The 17,303-nt window shown below is 52.5% G+C and overlaps 2 protein-coding genes across 3 annotated transcripts; one reads left to right on the top strand and one right to left on the bottom strand.

Moving 5' to 3' along the window:
• Positions 1-1,573: 1,573 nt before the first annotated feature.
• On the bottom strand, positions 1,574-3,851 carry FAHD1 (fumarylacetoacetate hydrolase domain containing 1). The gene is made up of 2 exons (XM_069869731.1): positions 3,834-3,851; positions 1,574-2,628 (listed from the first exon to the last, which is right to left on the bottom strand). Exon 2 carries the CDS (start codon positions 2,588-2,590, stop codon positions 1,919-1,921), a length of 672 nt encoding a protein of 223 aa, XP_069725832.1. The 5' UTR covers positions 2,591-2,628; positions 3,834-3,851; the 3' UTR covers positions 1,574-1,918.
• Positions 3,852-3,953: 102 nt separating this feature from the next.
• On the top strand, positions 3,954-15,958 carry LOC138727354 (hydroxyacylglutathione hydrolase, mitochondrial). Of its 2 annotated transcripts, none has more exons than XM_069869729.1 (9): positions 3,954-3,978; positions 8,234-8,415; positions 8,854-8,918; positions 9,789-9,906; positions 10,963-11,071; positions 11,835-11,938; positions 12,824-12,925; positions 13,361-13,440; positions 13,969-15,958. In XM_069869729.1, the coding sequence occupies exons 2-9, from the start codon at positions 8,311-8,313 to the stop codon at positions 14,066-14,068; spliced, it is 783 nt and encodes a 260-aa protein (XP_069725830.1). In that variant the 5' UTR covers positions 3,954-3,978; positions 8,234-8,310; the 3' UTR covers positions 14,069-15,958. The 2 variants fall into 2 exon arrangements, with proteins under 2 accessions (XP_069725830.1, XP_069725831.1); XM_069869730.1 differs by lacking the exon at positions 3,954-3,978 and adding an exon at positions 6,789-6,819.
• The last annotated feature ends 1,345 nt before the right edge of the window (positions 15,959-17,303 follow it).

The raw sequence follows: 17,303 nt of genomic DNA, 5'->3' as shown, positions 1-17,303 counted from the left end.
GTTTCAGTTGGCCTCGGTTCCTCGGGTTCCCTGTAGATGAAATCTGAATTACACCCGCAGCATTTGGGCCTCATTGCAGACCTTTTCCATGAGCCGTAAGCCATGTTGAACGGAGATGCCTGCGTGTTTGCAAGGCTGGTACCCAGCGCAGGTGGGTACAGGCACGCAACGCTGTGCTGCAGATGCCTGCAGCCAGAGAAGCACAGAGAAACACTTCTGGTTTTCTCCTGTGTTCTTTCAGCAGGTGATTTGCAGCATCGTGGCCCCGTTGCTCTTTCATTGAGGTGCTCGTCTTTGGCCTTCAGTCATTTTCTCTGCAAGACTCTCCAAATGCACTTCTAAAAGCAGAGTGGTTATTAAGATCTGGCTCCAATAAACAGAAGCATTTAACTTTGGTGCCTGTACGTATGTATATAAAAAAAAAAAAAGTCCATCTGTTCTTGAAATTAGTCAGTTCTGTGCAGCCTTTGAAAAGGCCAAGTTTTGATGTTTGCAGGGGGAGGATTTTTTAAATCATATTTTACAAATCTGTCACTCAGCTGAACTGAAAGAGAACTCGCTGTCATGCAGACTGGTGGAGAGTGTGAGATCAGCCAGAGTTTGGAAATGGGAACAGCTACACAGCACGGATTTTTGACAGCTGGAAATGCTTAAAAGCTCCAACTGCTGCACTGCATGGCATGAGTAACAGTAATTGTTGCAGTCAGACTTTTATTCAAAATATATTTACATCAGGAAAAGTAAAGACAAGTTTACTGGTGATCTTCACCAATGAGCTGCTTTATTCTTGATCTTTTGTGTTGTTTTACTTTTAGAAGGATTTTAAAGCTCAGTTTAGGGGGAAAAAACCCTGCCAAGCATCTGGTACCCTTCCTGCTGCATTTACGCCCCTTGGAATGGGAGAGAAAGCAATCCTCATTTAATTTGTACATTTGAAAAATGCACGAAGGAATCGTGAAACTAATCTGAAAAGCAAACATCTTTTTGTTGTAGAATACCCCAAGGACAGAAACTTTCTGAAGCCGTAATTCTTGATTTATGGTTACACACACATCTTTGATTTTACACGGCATGGGTGAGCTTTAGCTCCTTGTCACGGTTTAGCCCCGACCCGACCCAATTTGGCAGCTAAAACTGAGCAGTTGGCTCCCAATTTGCAGCCCCCTCAACCCCACAAGAAAGGGAAATTAGAGAAACAGACTTGTGGGTTGGAAACTAAAACTATACAGCTTTAACGAAATAATAATGAAGAAAAACCCTAAGAAAATTATAAAATATATACAACTATAAGAAATTGTTGGTCAGTTTGTGGTCACCTCCTCCCTGTAGGTGCCACCCTCCTTCATCCTTTTGACTTAAGGGCTCCAGCAGCTCCAGGATGGTCTGGGTTTCTACAGGAATAAGCATAAGCAATGACCTTTCTGCGTACCAATGCCCCGTGTTACCACTGCCAGAGAAATGCTGTCTGAAAAACATGCAGCTAACAAGTTACTTAGACAAGACTTAGCTGAATTTAGAAAACTGATTCTACTTTTAGTTCAAAACAGAACGCTCCTCCATCACCATTTCAATGGTTTAACTTTTATTTCAAGGCAAAGGTCAAAGTGCCAGTAGAACCAAAGAGCACGCACAGCAACGGCCACCCCAGCAAGTGGTCTCCATGGACGGTTCAAAGGTAGGTTTGGGTGTTAACCATCTGTCTCAGGGTGGGTCAGAGTCCAGGTTCACAGCCTCAGGGTAGGCGGATGCATCCTTCGGAGTAGAACTGCTGTAATCCAGTGCTTTTTGAGGTCATGGGTTAGGTGTCCTTGATGCATGACAGGCTGTGTGTTTGACATACAGCTTATGTGTCTCTTCATTCACCAGATAATTAAAAAAGTCTGTTCCTATGCAGAATGGGTCCCAGCCCAGCTGTCACTTAGGATCTACGTGTTTGCTGCGCCACTTTAAACCGCATGGAGACGATGTCGCTTATTCCAGCCTCTATCTCATCGTTGGCCTCCACAGATCCAACTCCTTCAGGAGACCCTGTCAGAATCAGGTCCCCTTCTTCCAGAGGGAATATCTCACTGATGTAGCTGATCAGGTAAGGGATGGAGAAGATCATTGAGGAGGTCTCCCCCTCCTGCCTCAGCTTCCCGTTCACCTTGAGCCAGATCTTCAGCTTGTGAGGGTCTGGGATCTTCTCCTTGGGCACAAACTCACTGATGGGGCAAGACGAGCCAAATCCCTTGGCCAGGGTCCAGGGCAGACCCTTTTTTTTGCACTCCGCCTGCGTGTCTCTGGCCGTCATGTCCAAGCACAGCGCGTACCCTGCCACGTGCTCCATGGCAGTGGCCTGGGAGACAGCCTGGGCCCTCTTCCCGATGACCACCCCCAGCTCCACTTCGTGGTGCAGGTTGGTGCAGTAGTAGGGACGCAGGATGGGTGACCCTTCGCGCACGTATGCCGAGGAGGGCTTCAGGAAGAAGAGGGGCTCCCGGGGCAGTGCGCTCCCCATCTCTTTGGCGTGTTCTGCGTAGTTGCGCCCGACACAGACGATATTCCTGCCCCATTCCCAGAAGCGGGAGAGCGGCTTGGACGAGGCCATAGTCTCCTGTTGGGGACTGCAGGCACACTTGGGCTGTCCTGGAATCATAGAATCACTTGGTTTGAAAAGACAATTGAGACTGTACAGTCCAACTGTACCTGTCCACCACTAAACCACATCCCTCAGCACCTCACCTACCTGTCTTTTAAACCCCTACAGGGATGGTGATGTATCCACCTCCCTGGGCAGCCTCTCTTGAGAACCCTTTTGGTGAAGAAATTTTCTTCCCCTTCCTGCCTCCTTCCCACTCCCCTTTGTGAGAAACACCCATTCACCGGTAAAATATTGAAAAGGACAAAATCTTCGAAGCAAATCTAAAAAAAGGCGTAATATCTTACAAAAGCACTGGGCATATATACTAGTTTTAGACAAAGAACCATGTAAATCCTCAAAGAACGTTCATTCTTTTTTAGATTATCCAACCACAACTGGAGCCTCCCTTCAGGTTATCTCCTGACCTAAAACAGCTACATCTTGCAAGACATTTATATGATGCGATAATTAAACATACAAACCAGCTGCAGCAAAACCTATCAATTCTCAAACTTTCTCCTTCCTCCTTTTCCTCCCTCCTTCCCTCTCCCCTTCTTCCTTTCTCTCCCTTTCGTCCCTTCTTTCCTCTCCTTCTTCCCTTCCCCTTCTCCCTCCTTCCATCTCTCCCTCCTGTCCTTTCTCTCCCCTTCCTCCTTTTCTCCTTCCCTCTCCCCTTGTCCCTCATTTTCTCTCCCTTTCCTCTGTCCTTTCTCTCTCCTTCCCTCTCTCCTTCTCCCTCCTTTCCCCTCCCCTCTCCCATTCCTCCCTTTCTCCTTCCCCCTCCCCTTCTCCCTCATTTTGTCTCCCATTCCTCTGTCCTTTCTCTCCTTCTCCCTCCTTTCGTCTCCGCTCCCTCTTTCCTTTCTCTTCCTTTCCTCCCACCTTCTCCCTCCTTTCCTCTTCCCTTTCTCCTTCCCTCTCCCCTTCCTCCCTTTCTCCTTCCCTCTCCCCTTTCTCCCTTTCTCCTTCCTTCTCCCCTTTCTTCCTTTCTCCTTCCCTCTCCTCTCCTCCCTCCTCTTCCCTTCTCCCTCGTTTTGTCTCCCCTTCCTCTGTCCTTTCTCCCTCCTTCCCTCTCCCCTTCTTTCCTCTTCCCTTCCTCCTTCCTTCCCTCTCCCCTTCCTCTCTCCTTCTTCTCTCCTTCCCTCTCCTTTTCCTCTCTCCTCCCCCCTTCCTCCCTCCTTTTCCTCTCCCCCTCCGTTCCCTCTCCCACCTCCTCCCCGCTCCGGTTCCCGAGCGGCGGCCCCGGGAGGAAGGGGCGGGGCGGGGAGCGGAGGTGAGCGGGGCCGTCCCGATGCTCGTCGGGGCTTGCCGGGGCCTCGGCGCCGCCCTGCCCGCCGCGGCGCTGCTGCGAGCCGGTACGCGGGGCTGGGGGGGGAGCTGGGCCGTGCCCCTGCGGCTGGGGCTCGGGCACGGGGGGTGCAGTGACCCCCTGCAGCCGGGACCGGGCTGGGGCGGGGGGGTGTGATGCTCCCGTACAGCCGGGGCAGGGCTGGGGGGCGGGGCAGTGCTCCCCTGCCACTGGGGTCGAGGTGAGGGGTTGTGCAATGACCCCCCAGCAGCTGGGACCGGGGTGGAGGGTGTGCGATGCTCCCCTTGCAGCCGGGAATGTGTTTTGCTCCTCTGCACATGGGACAGGGCTGTGTGATCCCCCTTGTGCAGCTGGGACAGGGCTGGGGGCTGTGTGATCCCCCCTGTGCAGCTGGGACAGGGCTGGGGGCTGTGTGATCCCCCCTCTACAGCTGGGACAGGGTTGGGGGCTGTGTGATCCCCCCTGTGCAGCTGGGACAGGGCTGGGGGCTGTGTGATCCCCCACTCTACATCTGGGACAGGGCTGGGGGCTGTGTGATCCCCCCTGTGCAGCTGGGACAGGGCTGGGGGCTGTGTGATCCCCCCTCTACAGCTGGGACAGGGCTGGGGGCTGTGTGATCCCCCCTGTGCAGCTGGGACAGGGCTGGGGGCTGTGTGATTTCCCTCTGTACAGCTTGGAGCAGGCTCTCTGTATGTTCGATGCCCCCTCCCCACAGCTGGGCCCTGGGCAGAGGGGGCTGCGATGCCCCAGTGCAGCTGGCGCTGCCAGGAGGGGTGGATGTGATCCCCTTCTTGCCACTGGGACCAGCACAGGGGGTGATGTGCAGTGCCCCCCTCGCAGCTGACGAGGGGTTTGTATGATGCCTCCCTGCATCTGGGACCGGGGCTGGAGGAGCAGTGTCCCCATACAGCCAGGACCTGGTCCCAGGGTGGGGGGGAATGCGCGATGTCCCCCTCGCTGCTCGACTGGGCCAGAGTTTGTACTGGGATGGGGGGAGCATACGATGCCCCCCACGACTGGACCGAGGGCGAGGGCCTTGCTGTGCCCCCAGATGGCTGGGACCCGCAGGGATCTGGGTGGCGGCAGGTCCCCAGCCCTGGGTAGCTGGCCCTCGGCTGGCAGCGGGTGCCCGGGCAAGCTTGGAAGTTTGGGGGTGGCTTTGCTGGTTTCTCGGGTGTGCCAAGGTTTTTAAGCTGACTCACAGCCCCAAGTAGGTCAGTATCTGTTCAGCTGGAGCCTGTCTGCCGGTGGCTTTTTGCATCCCTAACCCCTTTGGGAGGTTCCTGCTGGGCTGCCAAAGCGCTGGTTGTTGCTCTTGGGGAACCAGGGCTGGCGTTTAAACTGGGTTTGATGGGTAGCAGTTTGTATTGGCAACGTAAACAAACCCCAAACCCAATGTCAAAGCTTTGCATTTACGTTTAGGGCCTAAATTGTGAAAGCGTCTCCTTGAGCTGGAGCTTGGCCTTCACAGCGTCTCTGGGAAGTCTTGCCAAAGGCCTTTTGCATCACTCCAGTTTTAAGACCTGGCCTAACAAGGGAAAAATCATAGGACAGACTTGGAAACCCTGATGCTGTCTTGGGAACGAGTGTGCCAGACAGAGGAGCTGGCAGCTCCCGCGTTCTCGGGCTGCAGGCTGGGTGCTGTGGGTTCCACGCAGGCTTTGCTCCAGCAGTGGGTGGACGCGTGCCCTGCCCACGCTGGCAGGACCCAGCTGTGCCACGCAGACCAGGCAGGCGGCAGTAGGAATTAGCTTTTGGAGACCCCGGGGTCTCCAAAAAATATCTGTGTGCAGGGGATGTGGAAAGGGAATGCAGCATTTCTCCTAGCTAGGCAACGCGGGGATGTTCAGCTGTTTGTGTGCAGTCATTTGTGAGTGACAGCTATGGCTGAAATAGGAATTTTCCACTCTTTTCTGTTACGAAATGAGTGAAACAAAAGACTATGGGGAAATTGAATGGAGCATCGCTTTTCTGAAGGAACCTGCTGTTAAGCTGTGCTGCTGCCTGCTTGCCTTTGGTCTCCAGCACGCGTGTGTTTATGTGATGGCATTAACGCTTCCCAGCCGCAGCCCCTTTCCTCCTGGCCGCTCTGGCTGCGCTAGCGCATCATTCCCGAACGCTGCAGCGCAATTCGGAGGCTGCTGGCATCCTGCTCTCCCCAGTCCTCTGCTTCAGGCGTGAAGGCAGGAGGGACGTGTTACAAAACCCAGTGGAAATGAAGTCGCCGGGCATTAATTTGCAGCAGACTTGCCTGCATTACAGAGATCCTGAAATGATCTGAGTTAGCGCTGGGCTGGGGCAGGGATTCTGTATCACCCTGGGAGCTTCCAGGCATGGAATGGGGTCCCGGAACACCCTTCTTCTAAGGCTGGGTGTGCAGGAGAGGCTGGGAAGGTGCAGCTCAGCTACAGACAGGAGTTCAGTATGAATTTTGTACTTTGTGGATGTTTTCTCATTCCTTCATTTAATATGCATTTCAGAAAACATTTCCTCATGCGGTGCAACTTGTTTGTTTGTTTTGCAAGAATTGTGAATTAAACATGCAGAGAGCCTTCAGGATCACAGCAGAGGTTAGAAGTGGTTCAGAGGGAGAAAGCCTTTTAAGTACGTGAATAATTCCTTTGCCTTGAAGTTGAGGCTGTGTTTTCTTTTGGGTTTTTTTTTTTTGTTTGGGTTTTTTCTTCCAATCATTGTCTAGCATGCGAGAAAGTGCAGTATCTGTGCTCTAGTGATGGATGGCATCCAAAAGAAAAGTGCTTCATGTTAGGGAGCAGTTAAAGAGCAATTGATTCTCTTCTCTTTCTTATCAAGGAATAATAAGGAAGATTTTGTTTGTTTTTTTCTTTGTTTTGGAAGGACTCTGCTGCTCCAGAGGAACACTCAGCAGGTACATATGCTTTTCTTATTACTACCTGCCTTCACCGTCCATCACCCACCGCATGACTACCCTGCTGTGCCTTGGGGTTTAGGCACTGTGTTTAATTTAACATCTCCTCTTCTTGCCTCCCTTCCCTTTTAAGCAGGGAGGTGGAAGGTGAAGAGGTTCTGGGCAGGACATTTGTACCAGAGGGCCTTGCAGCTCCTGCTCCTCTTGGTCTGGGTCTGCAGCAGCTGCCTGCCCTGCTCAAAGCTCTGAGCTCAAATTTGCAGCCCTGTTGGTTTCTGGAGCTCCAGGGATCTGCTGTAGCCGGTCAGTGGGGCTTCTTCTCACCAAAACAGGCTCTTGTCAGGCTGGGCAGGGCTGATCTGTTTTGGAGAGTGGGGCAGGTTGATTAGGAGCGTGGTGACCCCTCCCTTAGGCACTTGAAGGTGACCAAGCACCCAGCGTTGGGAGCCTTAAGGAAAGAGTCAGTGGTGCAAAACGCAACCGTAGCTGAGCCAGCGCAGCTCAGGCCAGCGCGGTCACCTCCAGCAGTGTGCGAGGGCCCTGGGCATTGAGGCAACTGGCTTCTGACTTGGAGAGCCTGACACCTCTTTCCCTGCATGTGTATGGACCCCGACCTGAATTGCAGGGCCCCAGTAACGGACAACCTTGTCCTCTTTGTTTCCCTTCCTTGGTTTTATGGCAGAGCCTCTTAGGGCTTGGTTGTTCCTTTAAGAACTGGGCATCTGTGAGTTGGGCAGTGGAGCCCAGGTTATTTCTATCTGGAATTAGATTCGCTTCTTGGATCCGATTAAACATTTAACCAAAAGCAAATAGGGAAGCACTGTTGTTGCATCTTGCTGAGAGCAAGAACCAAGCCTGCAGTGCCCTGTCCCAGCAGGGAGCCTTGCCCTCTGCACAGAGCCCGTCTTCTCCCCGTGCCCTGGGTAGGGTGGGATTTCCCTCACTTCTGTTGTAGCAGTGTGTGTATTTTCTTATTTCTCTTTTTTTTCCTTTTATTTTTCTTTCTCCTTTCTTTGCCTTTTGGCTGTAACATGGCCTTTTGTGCTGTTTTTGCCAAGTCACTGTCCCAGGCTGACCTTTGTCCAGCTGTTCCCTCTCCCTTCTGCTTTCCTGCCCCTCGAAATCTTCTCTCCAGTTGAGGTACAGCGCTTTGCCCACACGAGCACGTCTGTGAGGTGTCCTGTCTCTCTCCAGTGCAGCTGCAGGCACCGAGAGCCTCCCACGCTGCGGGGCACAAGGTGACAGGCACTAACACTGTGTCTTGTGGTGGCCTCTCTCCTCTTCCTGAAGGAGGCAGATTGGGCTCTCCCTACCCTTCCTTCTCTAGTGTCGCGGGCTGGGGAACCTGCTGTCTCTGTCTGGCTTGGTCCCCTCCTTGGGCTAACCTGAGCTTTGACTGTTTTGGGGTCCCCAGGTCAAGCGTGGCTGCGAGCAGCCTTCCTGCACACAGAGCACGAGCAGAGGAAGTCAAAGACAGTCGCACAAGCCGACATGAAGGTGGAATTACTCCCAGCCCTCACAGACAACTACATGTACCTCCTCATCGATGAGGAAACAAAGGAGGCTGCGATAGTCGACCCTGTGCAGCCCCAGAAGGTAATGCTGTCCGCTGCCCTCATGAGCAGGGTGCTCACTGCTGCGGGGCTGGGAGATCCTTCAGATTTTCACATCCAAGATTAGTCCCATGCTGACTCAGGCCTGGGGGAAAGGCAGGAAATATTGGCCATGCAGGCAGGCAGCTGCTGGGCTCAGGCAGCTTCTCCCTGGCTTCAAGAGTTACTGACCTGATTTTGGGTTTTGCCCTTAGTTCGATGTAGTGCGGAAAAGAGGAAATGGGACTGCGGGCTTCGTCATGGCCAGCTGGATCAGAGACCTCGTGTCCTGATCTGTAACTACAACGGAGAGGGATGAGCTCTCTGCAGAGCTGCTGGTGTGGAGCTCTCAGTCCTTGGAGGAGTTGTGTCCAGGCACAGGGTGTGTCGCTAGGTCATTTCATGGGAATTGTAATGCTCTTGCTGTGCTCTGTGCCTGCAGGTTTTGGATGCAGTCAAAAAGCACGGCGTGAAGCTAACCACCGTCCTGACCACACATCACCACTGGTAACCGTCTGCTGTAGTGGGATCCCTCTGTGTAAATACAAGCAGCCAAGAATTGTTGCTTTTCTGGATCAAGTTGGTCTTCTCTAAGTGGCAGCTTAGGTGTGAGGAGAAGGATCGGAGCTTGGGAAGCGTTCCCTTGGGCTTGCTGTGGCCAGATAGATGCATTGTCAAGACCGCAAACTCTTTGTCAGCGCCTTTAGCCTTCAAAACGTTGACTTCTTCCAGGTGGCCAGTGAATTAAATGTGTGTGAAGGTAGCTGTGGAGTGCAGGAGGGAGCACACCCACGCTGAGGTGCCAGGACATGCCTGTAAGGTGTGCTACTGACAGTCAGCAGTTCTGGGAGGATTTCTCGGGTTGCAGATTAACTCTAACAGGGGCGTAAAGATGACTGTTCTGCTTTAGCAGCGTTGCAGAGCTGAACCTGAGTAACCTCTCCTGTGGGTCATAGCGAAGCCACCTCTGTGGCTGGAGAGCAAGCCCTCAACTGGCAGGACCAGCACCATGAGCGAATGCTGAGCTGTTTGGCCATCTGTGTACCTGCTCCACAGTGTCATGTGGGACCTGGAGTACATACCTCCAAGTTGTCCCAGTCTCCCTTATCCTAGTTACTGGAGAGCTGACGGTGAACCCCTAAGGCTGGTGTTTCCCAACTAGGATGAACCTGTGGGGGTGGTTACCTGCTCTCACTGCCCTGGTTGCTGCAGAAATCATCTTCACTCATTGATGTGGTGTATCTGTTGATATGAGAACAGTGTTGGATACTGGGAGACCAGCTGATCAGAAATGATCACCTGGAGGTTGCCACTGCAATATGAGTTAGGATAAATTTGTCTTCATCCTTGCCCAAATCCATTTTTCTGACCTTGCAGGGACCATGCTGGAGGAAATGAGAAGCTTGTAAAGATGGAGGCGGGGTTGCGCGTGTATGGGGGAGACAGTCGCGTTGGAGCACTGACACAGAAAGTGTCTCACCTTACTTCACTCAAGGTAAAGGGTGGGAGCTGCAGGATTTGGCTGGGGGCGTCTCCCATTTGTGTCACAGCTTTGGAGCTGGACTGACATGATCCAGCTTGAGTTGATACTGTGGTCACAGCTCTTTTATCTTTCGACGTCTTGGATGTAGTTGATAGTTTAACCACAGCTTTTGCCCTTTTCCAGCCCTGTGAACTCTAACTCCTCTGTCGCCTTTGGCTGGTGATACCTTTTGGTGTGAACGCTGTGGCTCAGACACCTGCATTGCCCGGGTGTCCCTGTGCTCCTTGGCAGGTGTCTTACTGCGATGCTCAGAACCGATGTGGGAAAGCACAGGGCTTGTATTCTGCTTAGAGCTCAGGTAACACTGAACAAACACAAAAGAAGAGGGTCCTCTCTGAGCAACGGCTGAAACGCAGGGTGAAGAGAAGGAGGGCCAGCAGTGCGAGCTGCCAGGGTTGCTTTTCCAGAGCCAAAGCAGCAAACCTTGTTGGAGTCAAGCTGTTTGTGTACAGATGAGCTGGCGGATGACGTAAACCGCTATGAAATGTGCAGGCTGGCATCAGTGTCACTGCCTGTCTTGCAGGGCATCTTTGGAAGGGTGAGCAACAAAGGAGCAGCGCGGAAATACGCGGGAAGGAGTGCGAATGAAGGCTGCGGGGCAATATCCCCTTGGCTTTGTGAATGTATTTAATCCTTCCCTTTTCCTGAGCGTCATCCGCTTCTTCCCTTCAGCTTCATTTTTGTTTGGAGCTTTTTACGCTCGGTTAAGGGTTTTGTGTGGCTTTGGATCTGTTTGCTCTTGCTGCCTACCAAACGCTGAGTCACTCTGCATGTAAATGAAAGAATCTGGCAGTTCTCTTTGTTGCAGCACCTGCTAGGAGGAATCAACTCCCTTCCAAGTCCCTGCCATAAAACTCTTGCTGGACTCTCCCAGGAGCAGAGCTGATGCTTACTGGCCAGCTACGTGAGAATTCGCCTGTAGGACTACTAGACCGTTGTAATAGTTGCAATACTTTTCTAACCATAGCAAACGGTAGCTTAAGCTCTAGTCTTCTGCCTTCTTCCCAGGTGGGATCTCTTAATGTGAAATGCCTCTGTACGCCGTGTCACACTTCTGGACACATCTGTTATTATGTGACTAAGCCAAATAGCTCCGAGCCACCTGCAGTTTTTACAGGTGAGGGGTTGGGAGGTTCGTTGCTGGCAGTCTGTGTTGCAAGGAAATAAGCTGCCCCTCTGCCTGTGTGCTCCCGACTCTGGATGTGCGCTCGTCCCTTACCACCGGGGCAGCTGGTTAACGTCCACGTTCTGGCCCCTTACCAAGCGATACCATGTAGTAATTGTAGATGAAACTGGTGAAACTCCTCTGGGTTCGTAAACCACTGCTGGACACCCTGCAAGCAACACCAAGAGCGAGCCCTGGAGGAGTCCTGCATCTAGCACTTTCTTCCTTTAAACGAGCTGTTGGTTTACTGTCTCAGGCCAAACTGTGGCCGATCCCAAAACCTGTTGCTTTTCTGTATTCATGTCTGTAACAAAACTGAGAGAAAACAGGGCGCTAAGAGACGGCTCGTGCTGCATCTCTGGTAGCCAAGTTCTGGATCTGGCTCCCCTTCCCTGACTGCCCCTTCATCCCTCTCGTGATGGGCGTTCTCCAGAGCTGCACCCGCCGCTGCATGGAAGAAGTAACGACTTAAGCAAGATTTTAGGGAGCACCAGGGCAAAAATGCAGTGGCAACTCATCTCTGTTCAACTTCATAGCAAAGAGAACACGTGTTCCTTGTCCTAGAAAGGACAAAGGGGACAGCAGACTGCCCCCAGGTAGGGACACGCTGCCATCGGACAGCAGTAGCAGGACAAGCCCTCGGGGACCCTGTGCCTCACGCTTTGGTACGAGGAGCCTTCCCTGGTCCTGATGCCGTGTCCTGCCTCCCTTGCAGGTGACACGCTCTTCGTGGCTGGGTGTGGGAAATTCTTCGAGGGAACCCCAGAGGAAATGTACAGAGCACTGATTGAGATTCTTGGCAGCTTGGACCCCAAAACGGTATGAGCCCCTCCTTTTACACTAGCAAATGAACTGTCAGAAACTACTACAGATCTCAAGGAACTGCCTTGCTAATAATGCTGTCGTTCAAAGAGAGAATTTGTCATGTGTTGAAGCAATGAATGCTTAAATCGGGAATTGTCTGATGCTGAATACCTGGAGCCCTCTGGGAAGGAAATGCCTACCCCAAATATGTTTGTGCTTGTGGGGAAAGAGCAAGGGCTGCTTATTAAAACACAGGCAGCGAGCTGGGATGCCTGGGCTCTTCCGTCAGGCTTGCTGTAAATTGGCAGATAGTGCTGGTAATGATCCAAGGGCTGGAGCACCTCCCTATGAGGACAGGCTGAAAGAGTTGGAGTTGTTCAGCCTGGAGAAAAGAAGGCTCCAGGGAGACCTTAGAGCAGCTTCCAACACTGAAAGGGGCTCCAGGAAAGCTGGGGACAGACTTTTTAGCAAGGCCTGTTGTGACAGGACAAGGAGTAATGGTTTTTAACTAAGGCAGAGTAGATTTAGACTGGATAGAAGGAAGAAATTTTTACAATGAGGGTGGTGAGGCCCTGGCCCAGGTTGCCCAGGGAGCTGATGGAGGCCCCATCTCTGGAGACATTCAAGGTCTGGGTGGATGGGGCTTTGAGCAACCTGATTGAGTTAAAGAGGTCCCTGCTTCTGCAGGGTCAGTGGACTGGATGACCTGTAAAGGTCCCTTCCAACCCAAAGCAGTCTATAATTCTATGATTCTACTGACTGATAACTCCCGGCACCTCTCCTGTGCATTTGGAGAGTGTTGTGTGTGCTGGAGGGCTGGCACTGTGATTCCTGCTGTACTATAATATTGATGATGGTACCTTCAGAGCTACCTGGCGTCACTCTTCCTTTCTTTTCCAGAGAGTTTACTGCGGCCATGAGTACACGATCAACAATCTCAAGTTTGCTCGACACGTTGAACCCAACAATGTCAGCATCCAGGAAAAGCTCGCTTGGGCCAAGGTGAGCTGGTTCGCCCTCCCTAGACTTGAGGTTTTCATGGAGGCAGAGCCTCTCCAAGGAGAGAAGACAATGGTGGGCAGAAGGAGGCTGAGGGGCGGGAGTTGAGAGCCATGAGGTGCAGGGAAATGATGCATTGGAAAACAGGGGTTGTGTGGCCCAGAGACCATTTGCTGTCTGGTGGAGATGTCACTCTCCCTGGAAACTTCTTGGTATAACTGTAGGCAGAAGGGCACGTCTGTCTGGAGGGTCAGCTCTGTCCCAAGACTTTGTGAGCCTCAGCACTTATCTGGCTGTCTGCATGGCCTTGGGAAGGGCCCAGCTTGAGGAGCAGCTCAGACAGCAAGGGACACCACCAGCCCTGCGTGGGTAACACGTGGGACATCTCTTGTTCACCAAAGCATTCCTCATTGAGCAGAAATCTCTCCCTTGTTACAGGCAAAGTACGACAGCGGTGAGCCAACCATACCCTCCACCATCGCAGAAGAGTTTACCTACAACCCCTTCATGCGAGTCAGGTATGGAGGAGATGGAAGGCTGGGAATGGTCCTGGTGTTTGGAGGGGCGATGTGAAAAGGAGGGGGTCCCCAAAGAGAGATCTCTTAAGTGGGAATCGCCCTGCTGTCTCACATATTCCTGTTCTGATGCCCTCAAGAGCCCCCTTAAAATACACTCATTTTCCTGACAGACACTTGCTGCAGTGAAGCTTGCAGGGTTGTGGTGAGTGTCTCTGACACTGGAGGTGGAAGAAGCTTATGGAACAAGCATCATTGTGTAATTACATTCCTTCATCAGGCAGATGGGTGCAGCAAAAGGTGCTGTTCAAGGCATCAGTGTTTGCAATTCCCCCTTGCCAGTGAGCGTTTAAAGTAAGGAAGCTGTGCCAAAGCCCCGAGTCTTTTGATCTTTAAGTGCAACATTTCTCCTTGATGCATAAGTGCAACATTTCTCCTTGATGCAGGCGAAATGTGATAGTAGTGACTTCATGGATGAGATTTTATCTTGCAGTCTTTGCATCCGCTGTGTCTGCTCTTCCTTCCTGGCAGGGAGAAGACAGTTCAGCAGCACGCTGGGGAGACCGACCCCATCCGAACAATGGGGGCCATCAGGAAAGAGAAGGACAACTTCCGAGTCCCGAAGGACTGAGAACACCCTGCCTGGATCACTTTAATGTCAGTTTAAGTGTTGTTTAGATTATTCAGATGTTTTAGGAGTTGAACATTCTCTTGTGTTTGAGACAGTCGTATTTAGGGATTTTATTGTATTTTGATTAAGAAAAAAAAAGCACTTTGCCCTTGTTGAGATGTTCTACAGCATATTTATATTATGATGAAGAATATTTATCCTTTTATTGCTGGCTCAAACTGTCACACGTGTCGCATGCAGATCCTTTTACAAGTGTTGTATGTGGCTCAGAGTCTGGGGTGGGGAAGGGTCAAACCTTGAGGTCTAGGAAAGAGCTCGTGTTATTTTTGTAGGAGCCTGACGCGAATGTAGACTGCGGGACTGGGGCCCGAGATATCTTCATTTAAAACTGAGACAAAATGCAGTAATTACATTGCCAGCTGAAATTTGAACTTTTCTTCCATGCTGCTACTTAAACAAACGCTTCTGAATCTGTTCTGGCTCCATTGAAACCAGTTCTCAGTGCCAGACCTGCTCTGCCTCACCAGTTCAGGGCTCAGTTTGTTGGATGCAGAGGCTGGTCTGGCGCTGGGAATGGCACACGAGGGCTGCCCAGCTTTTCTTTTCTCTTCTCTCTGACATTCCCTGTCAGGGACTGCGGTAACTTTTCCAGCTGGCTTGCTGCTTAAGGATTTGCACTGTTGCTTTTGCCCTTTCTCCTGTTTGCATGGACCTGCTTTCTGTTCTGAAGCGTGATCTCTATGTTACTTGTGTCAGTACCACACAAACGAAGAAGGGATTTGTCTGCTGCTTCAAAATACTAAGAAGAAACTGCTTCCCTAGTAACTAACGTGTGTCTAACAGCTGAGAGTGATGAGACTTCTCCAACAGACGCCTCGCTGCTGATAGCCAGAGCGGCTGCTTTCTGCCTTGCTGTGAGTAATGTTGCAAATGAGCATTTAGGAGCTGGGTGCTGCTCCCCAGGCAGAGAGCGCCCATGCCGGTGAGCCCTGGCAGTGGCTGCGCTGGGCCCAGGAGCTTGGAAAACTCCTGCCTGTGCCTTGTGCGCCACTAGGACTAATCTCCCACCCTGCGGCCCCTGCCCGGTCCAGCCTCTCTGCTAGAAAGGTGGCAGAGGTGATGTTATAGGTGGAGAGAGTGCCTCCGTGTTGCCAGATTAAACAGAGCTTAGATCTTGGACCCCCAGAGAAAGCAAGCGGCACATTGCTTTTTCTGGGTAGGTCCATGGGGCTTAAAAGCCATCCCTGTGCCTGGACCCGAGCTCACAGCCAGCTTGGCAACTGCAGGAGGGACCTTCTCTCAGGCTGTTCTTCTGACGGGGTGACAGTGTGTTGAAGGGGATGAACGGGATATGTTTGAGGGTAAAAACCCCAGGCACGTGAGTTGCGTCCCTCCTGCTCTTCCCATCCTCCAGCTTGATGTCATTAAACAAGGGAGATGTGAAGGGCGGGTGGGACATTGTGTCTTTAATGCAGCTTCCTCCCAAGTCTATTTTGTCCCGTGTTTCTTGGTCTCGGCTGCAGATCTGCTCATGTATAAGAGAGATTTTCAAACGAATCCTTTGCAGCTGGAACTTAGGAATGATTCGAATGGCTCTGGTTCCATTTTTTGCCTCCCTCCCTAGTGCATGTTGGTAAGTGATGCCATGACGGAGTGTGTCACCACCCGGCTGTCACTGGTCTGCTGTTCCAACCCACACGCTGAATGGCAGCGTAGGAGCAGGATGTGGTGTAGCACCATTTCTTTGCTTTTAAAAGGTAAATTTTATGTAGTTTAGAAAGAAAAATGGTACCTAAACCTTTATTGCCTCTTAAACTTGAATGCTATGCTGCTGCACTGTACCGATTGCTGTGTGACAACTGAGCAAATAAAGAGCAGCTGGAAACCGAGCGGCGCTGGAGTGGCCTGGGAAAAGGGGCTGCTTTATCTCCTGGTTTTATTTATTTGGGGGTTTTTTGTACTCACGATTGGAGAGAACTACCTGGAAGCATCTTTCTACTTAATCCTGGGGAGCAGGTGGCATTTTGGTGTCCCTTGGGGCTTTATTCAGTCTTATAACTTTATTTTGTTTTTGAAAGCACAACAGAGCTCCTCCAGCGCTTGGCTCCTGCTTGCAAGCACCGTTCCCTCCCTCACGAGTGGCACTTGGGGGATCACAGCCAGCCCCAAACTGGGGCTTGTGCTTGGCTGGGAAAGGAGCTGGGACACAACTCTGCTCCTGCCTGCCCGCACCTTTGAGCTCTAGGCTCTCCCTGGAGCTCTGGCTTGGCTGGAGGACCCTGCTGTGGCCAGGAACCATCTTGTGTCACCAATATTCCTGGTGCCTGCTGGGAGCTGGCACACTCAACCCTCCCAGGAACAGGGGAGCCTCTTCATAGAATCATGGAATGGTTTGGGTCAGAAGGGATCTGAAAACCCACACAGTTCCACCCCCTGCCATGGGCAGGGACACCTCCCACTGCATCAGGGGCTCCAAGCCCCATCCAACCTGGCCTGGAACACCTCCAGGGATGGGGCAGCCACCACTGCTCTGGGCAACCCGGGCCAGGGCCTCCTCGCCCGCAGCAGAACGTTTCTCCTGAAGATCTCATCTCAACCCCCTCCTCTTCCCTCCTTTCAGCCCGGTGGTGGTGGGAGAAGTGCCTGGTGGGGCTGCAGTTTAGGGATCCGGTGGGGGGGACCCCTGTGTCCCAGCCTTCCTCCTTGTCAGGCTCCCCGGCTCCGGCACTGGGGGGGCCGGGGGCGCAGCAGGATGAGCCCTGGGGCCACATAAGTGGGGCTGGGGGTGAGAGGGTCCAGGGAGAACAGCAGGGGGTGGGTCCCCTCTCTGCCTCCCATCAGGGTGGGAAGAGATGGACGGGGGGCAGGGAAGGATGGAGGGATGGGATGGAGAGGAGGCAGGGAGGGAAAGCTGGAGAGGATGGAGGGGATGAAAGGGAGAGAGGGAGGGGAGACAGGGAAAGATGGAGAGGAGGTGGGAAGGGATGGAGGCGGGGGAAGGAGGGGAAGCAGAGGATGGGGGGAGAGAGGAAGGGGAGGCAGGGAAGGATGGAGAGGAGGTGGGAAGGGATAGAGGGGAGGGAAGGAGGGGAAGCAGAGGATGCGGGGAGAGAGGAAGGGGAGGCAGGGAAGGATGGAGAGGAGGTGGGAAGGGATGGAGGGAAGGAGGGCAAGAAGCAGAGGATGGAGGGGAGGCAGGGAAGGATGGAGAGGAGGTGGGAAGGGATGGAGGGGA

This window comes from Phaenicophaeus curvirostris, chromosome 16 (assembly GCF_032191515.1).
Source record: "Phaenicophaeus curvirostris isolate KB17595 chromosome 16, BPBGC_Pcur_1.0, whole genome shotgun sequence".
Lineage (NCBI taxonomy): Eukaryota > Metazoa > Chordata > Aves > Cuculiformes > Cuculidae > Phaenicophaeus > Phaenicophaeus curvirostris.
The sequence above is the reverse complement of the archived record's forward strand: the minus strand, read 5'-3'. Positions and strand labels throughout refer to the sequence as shown.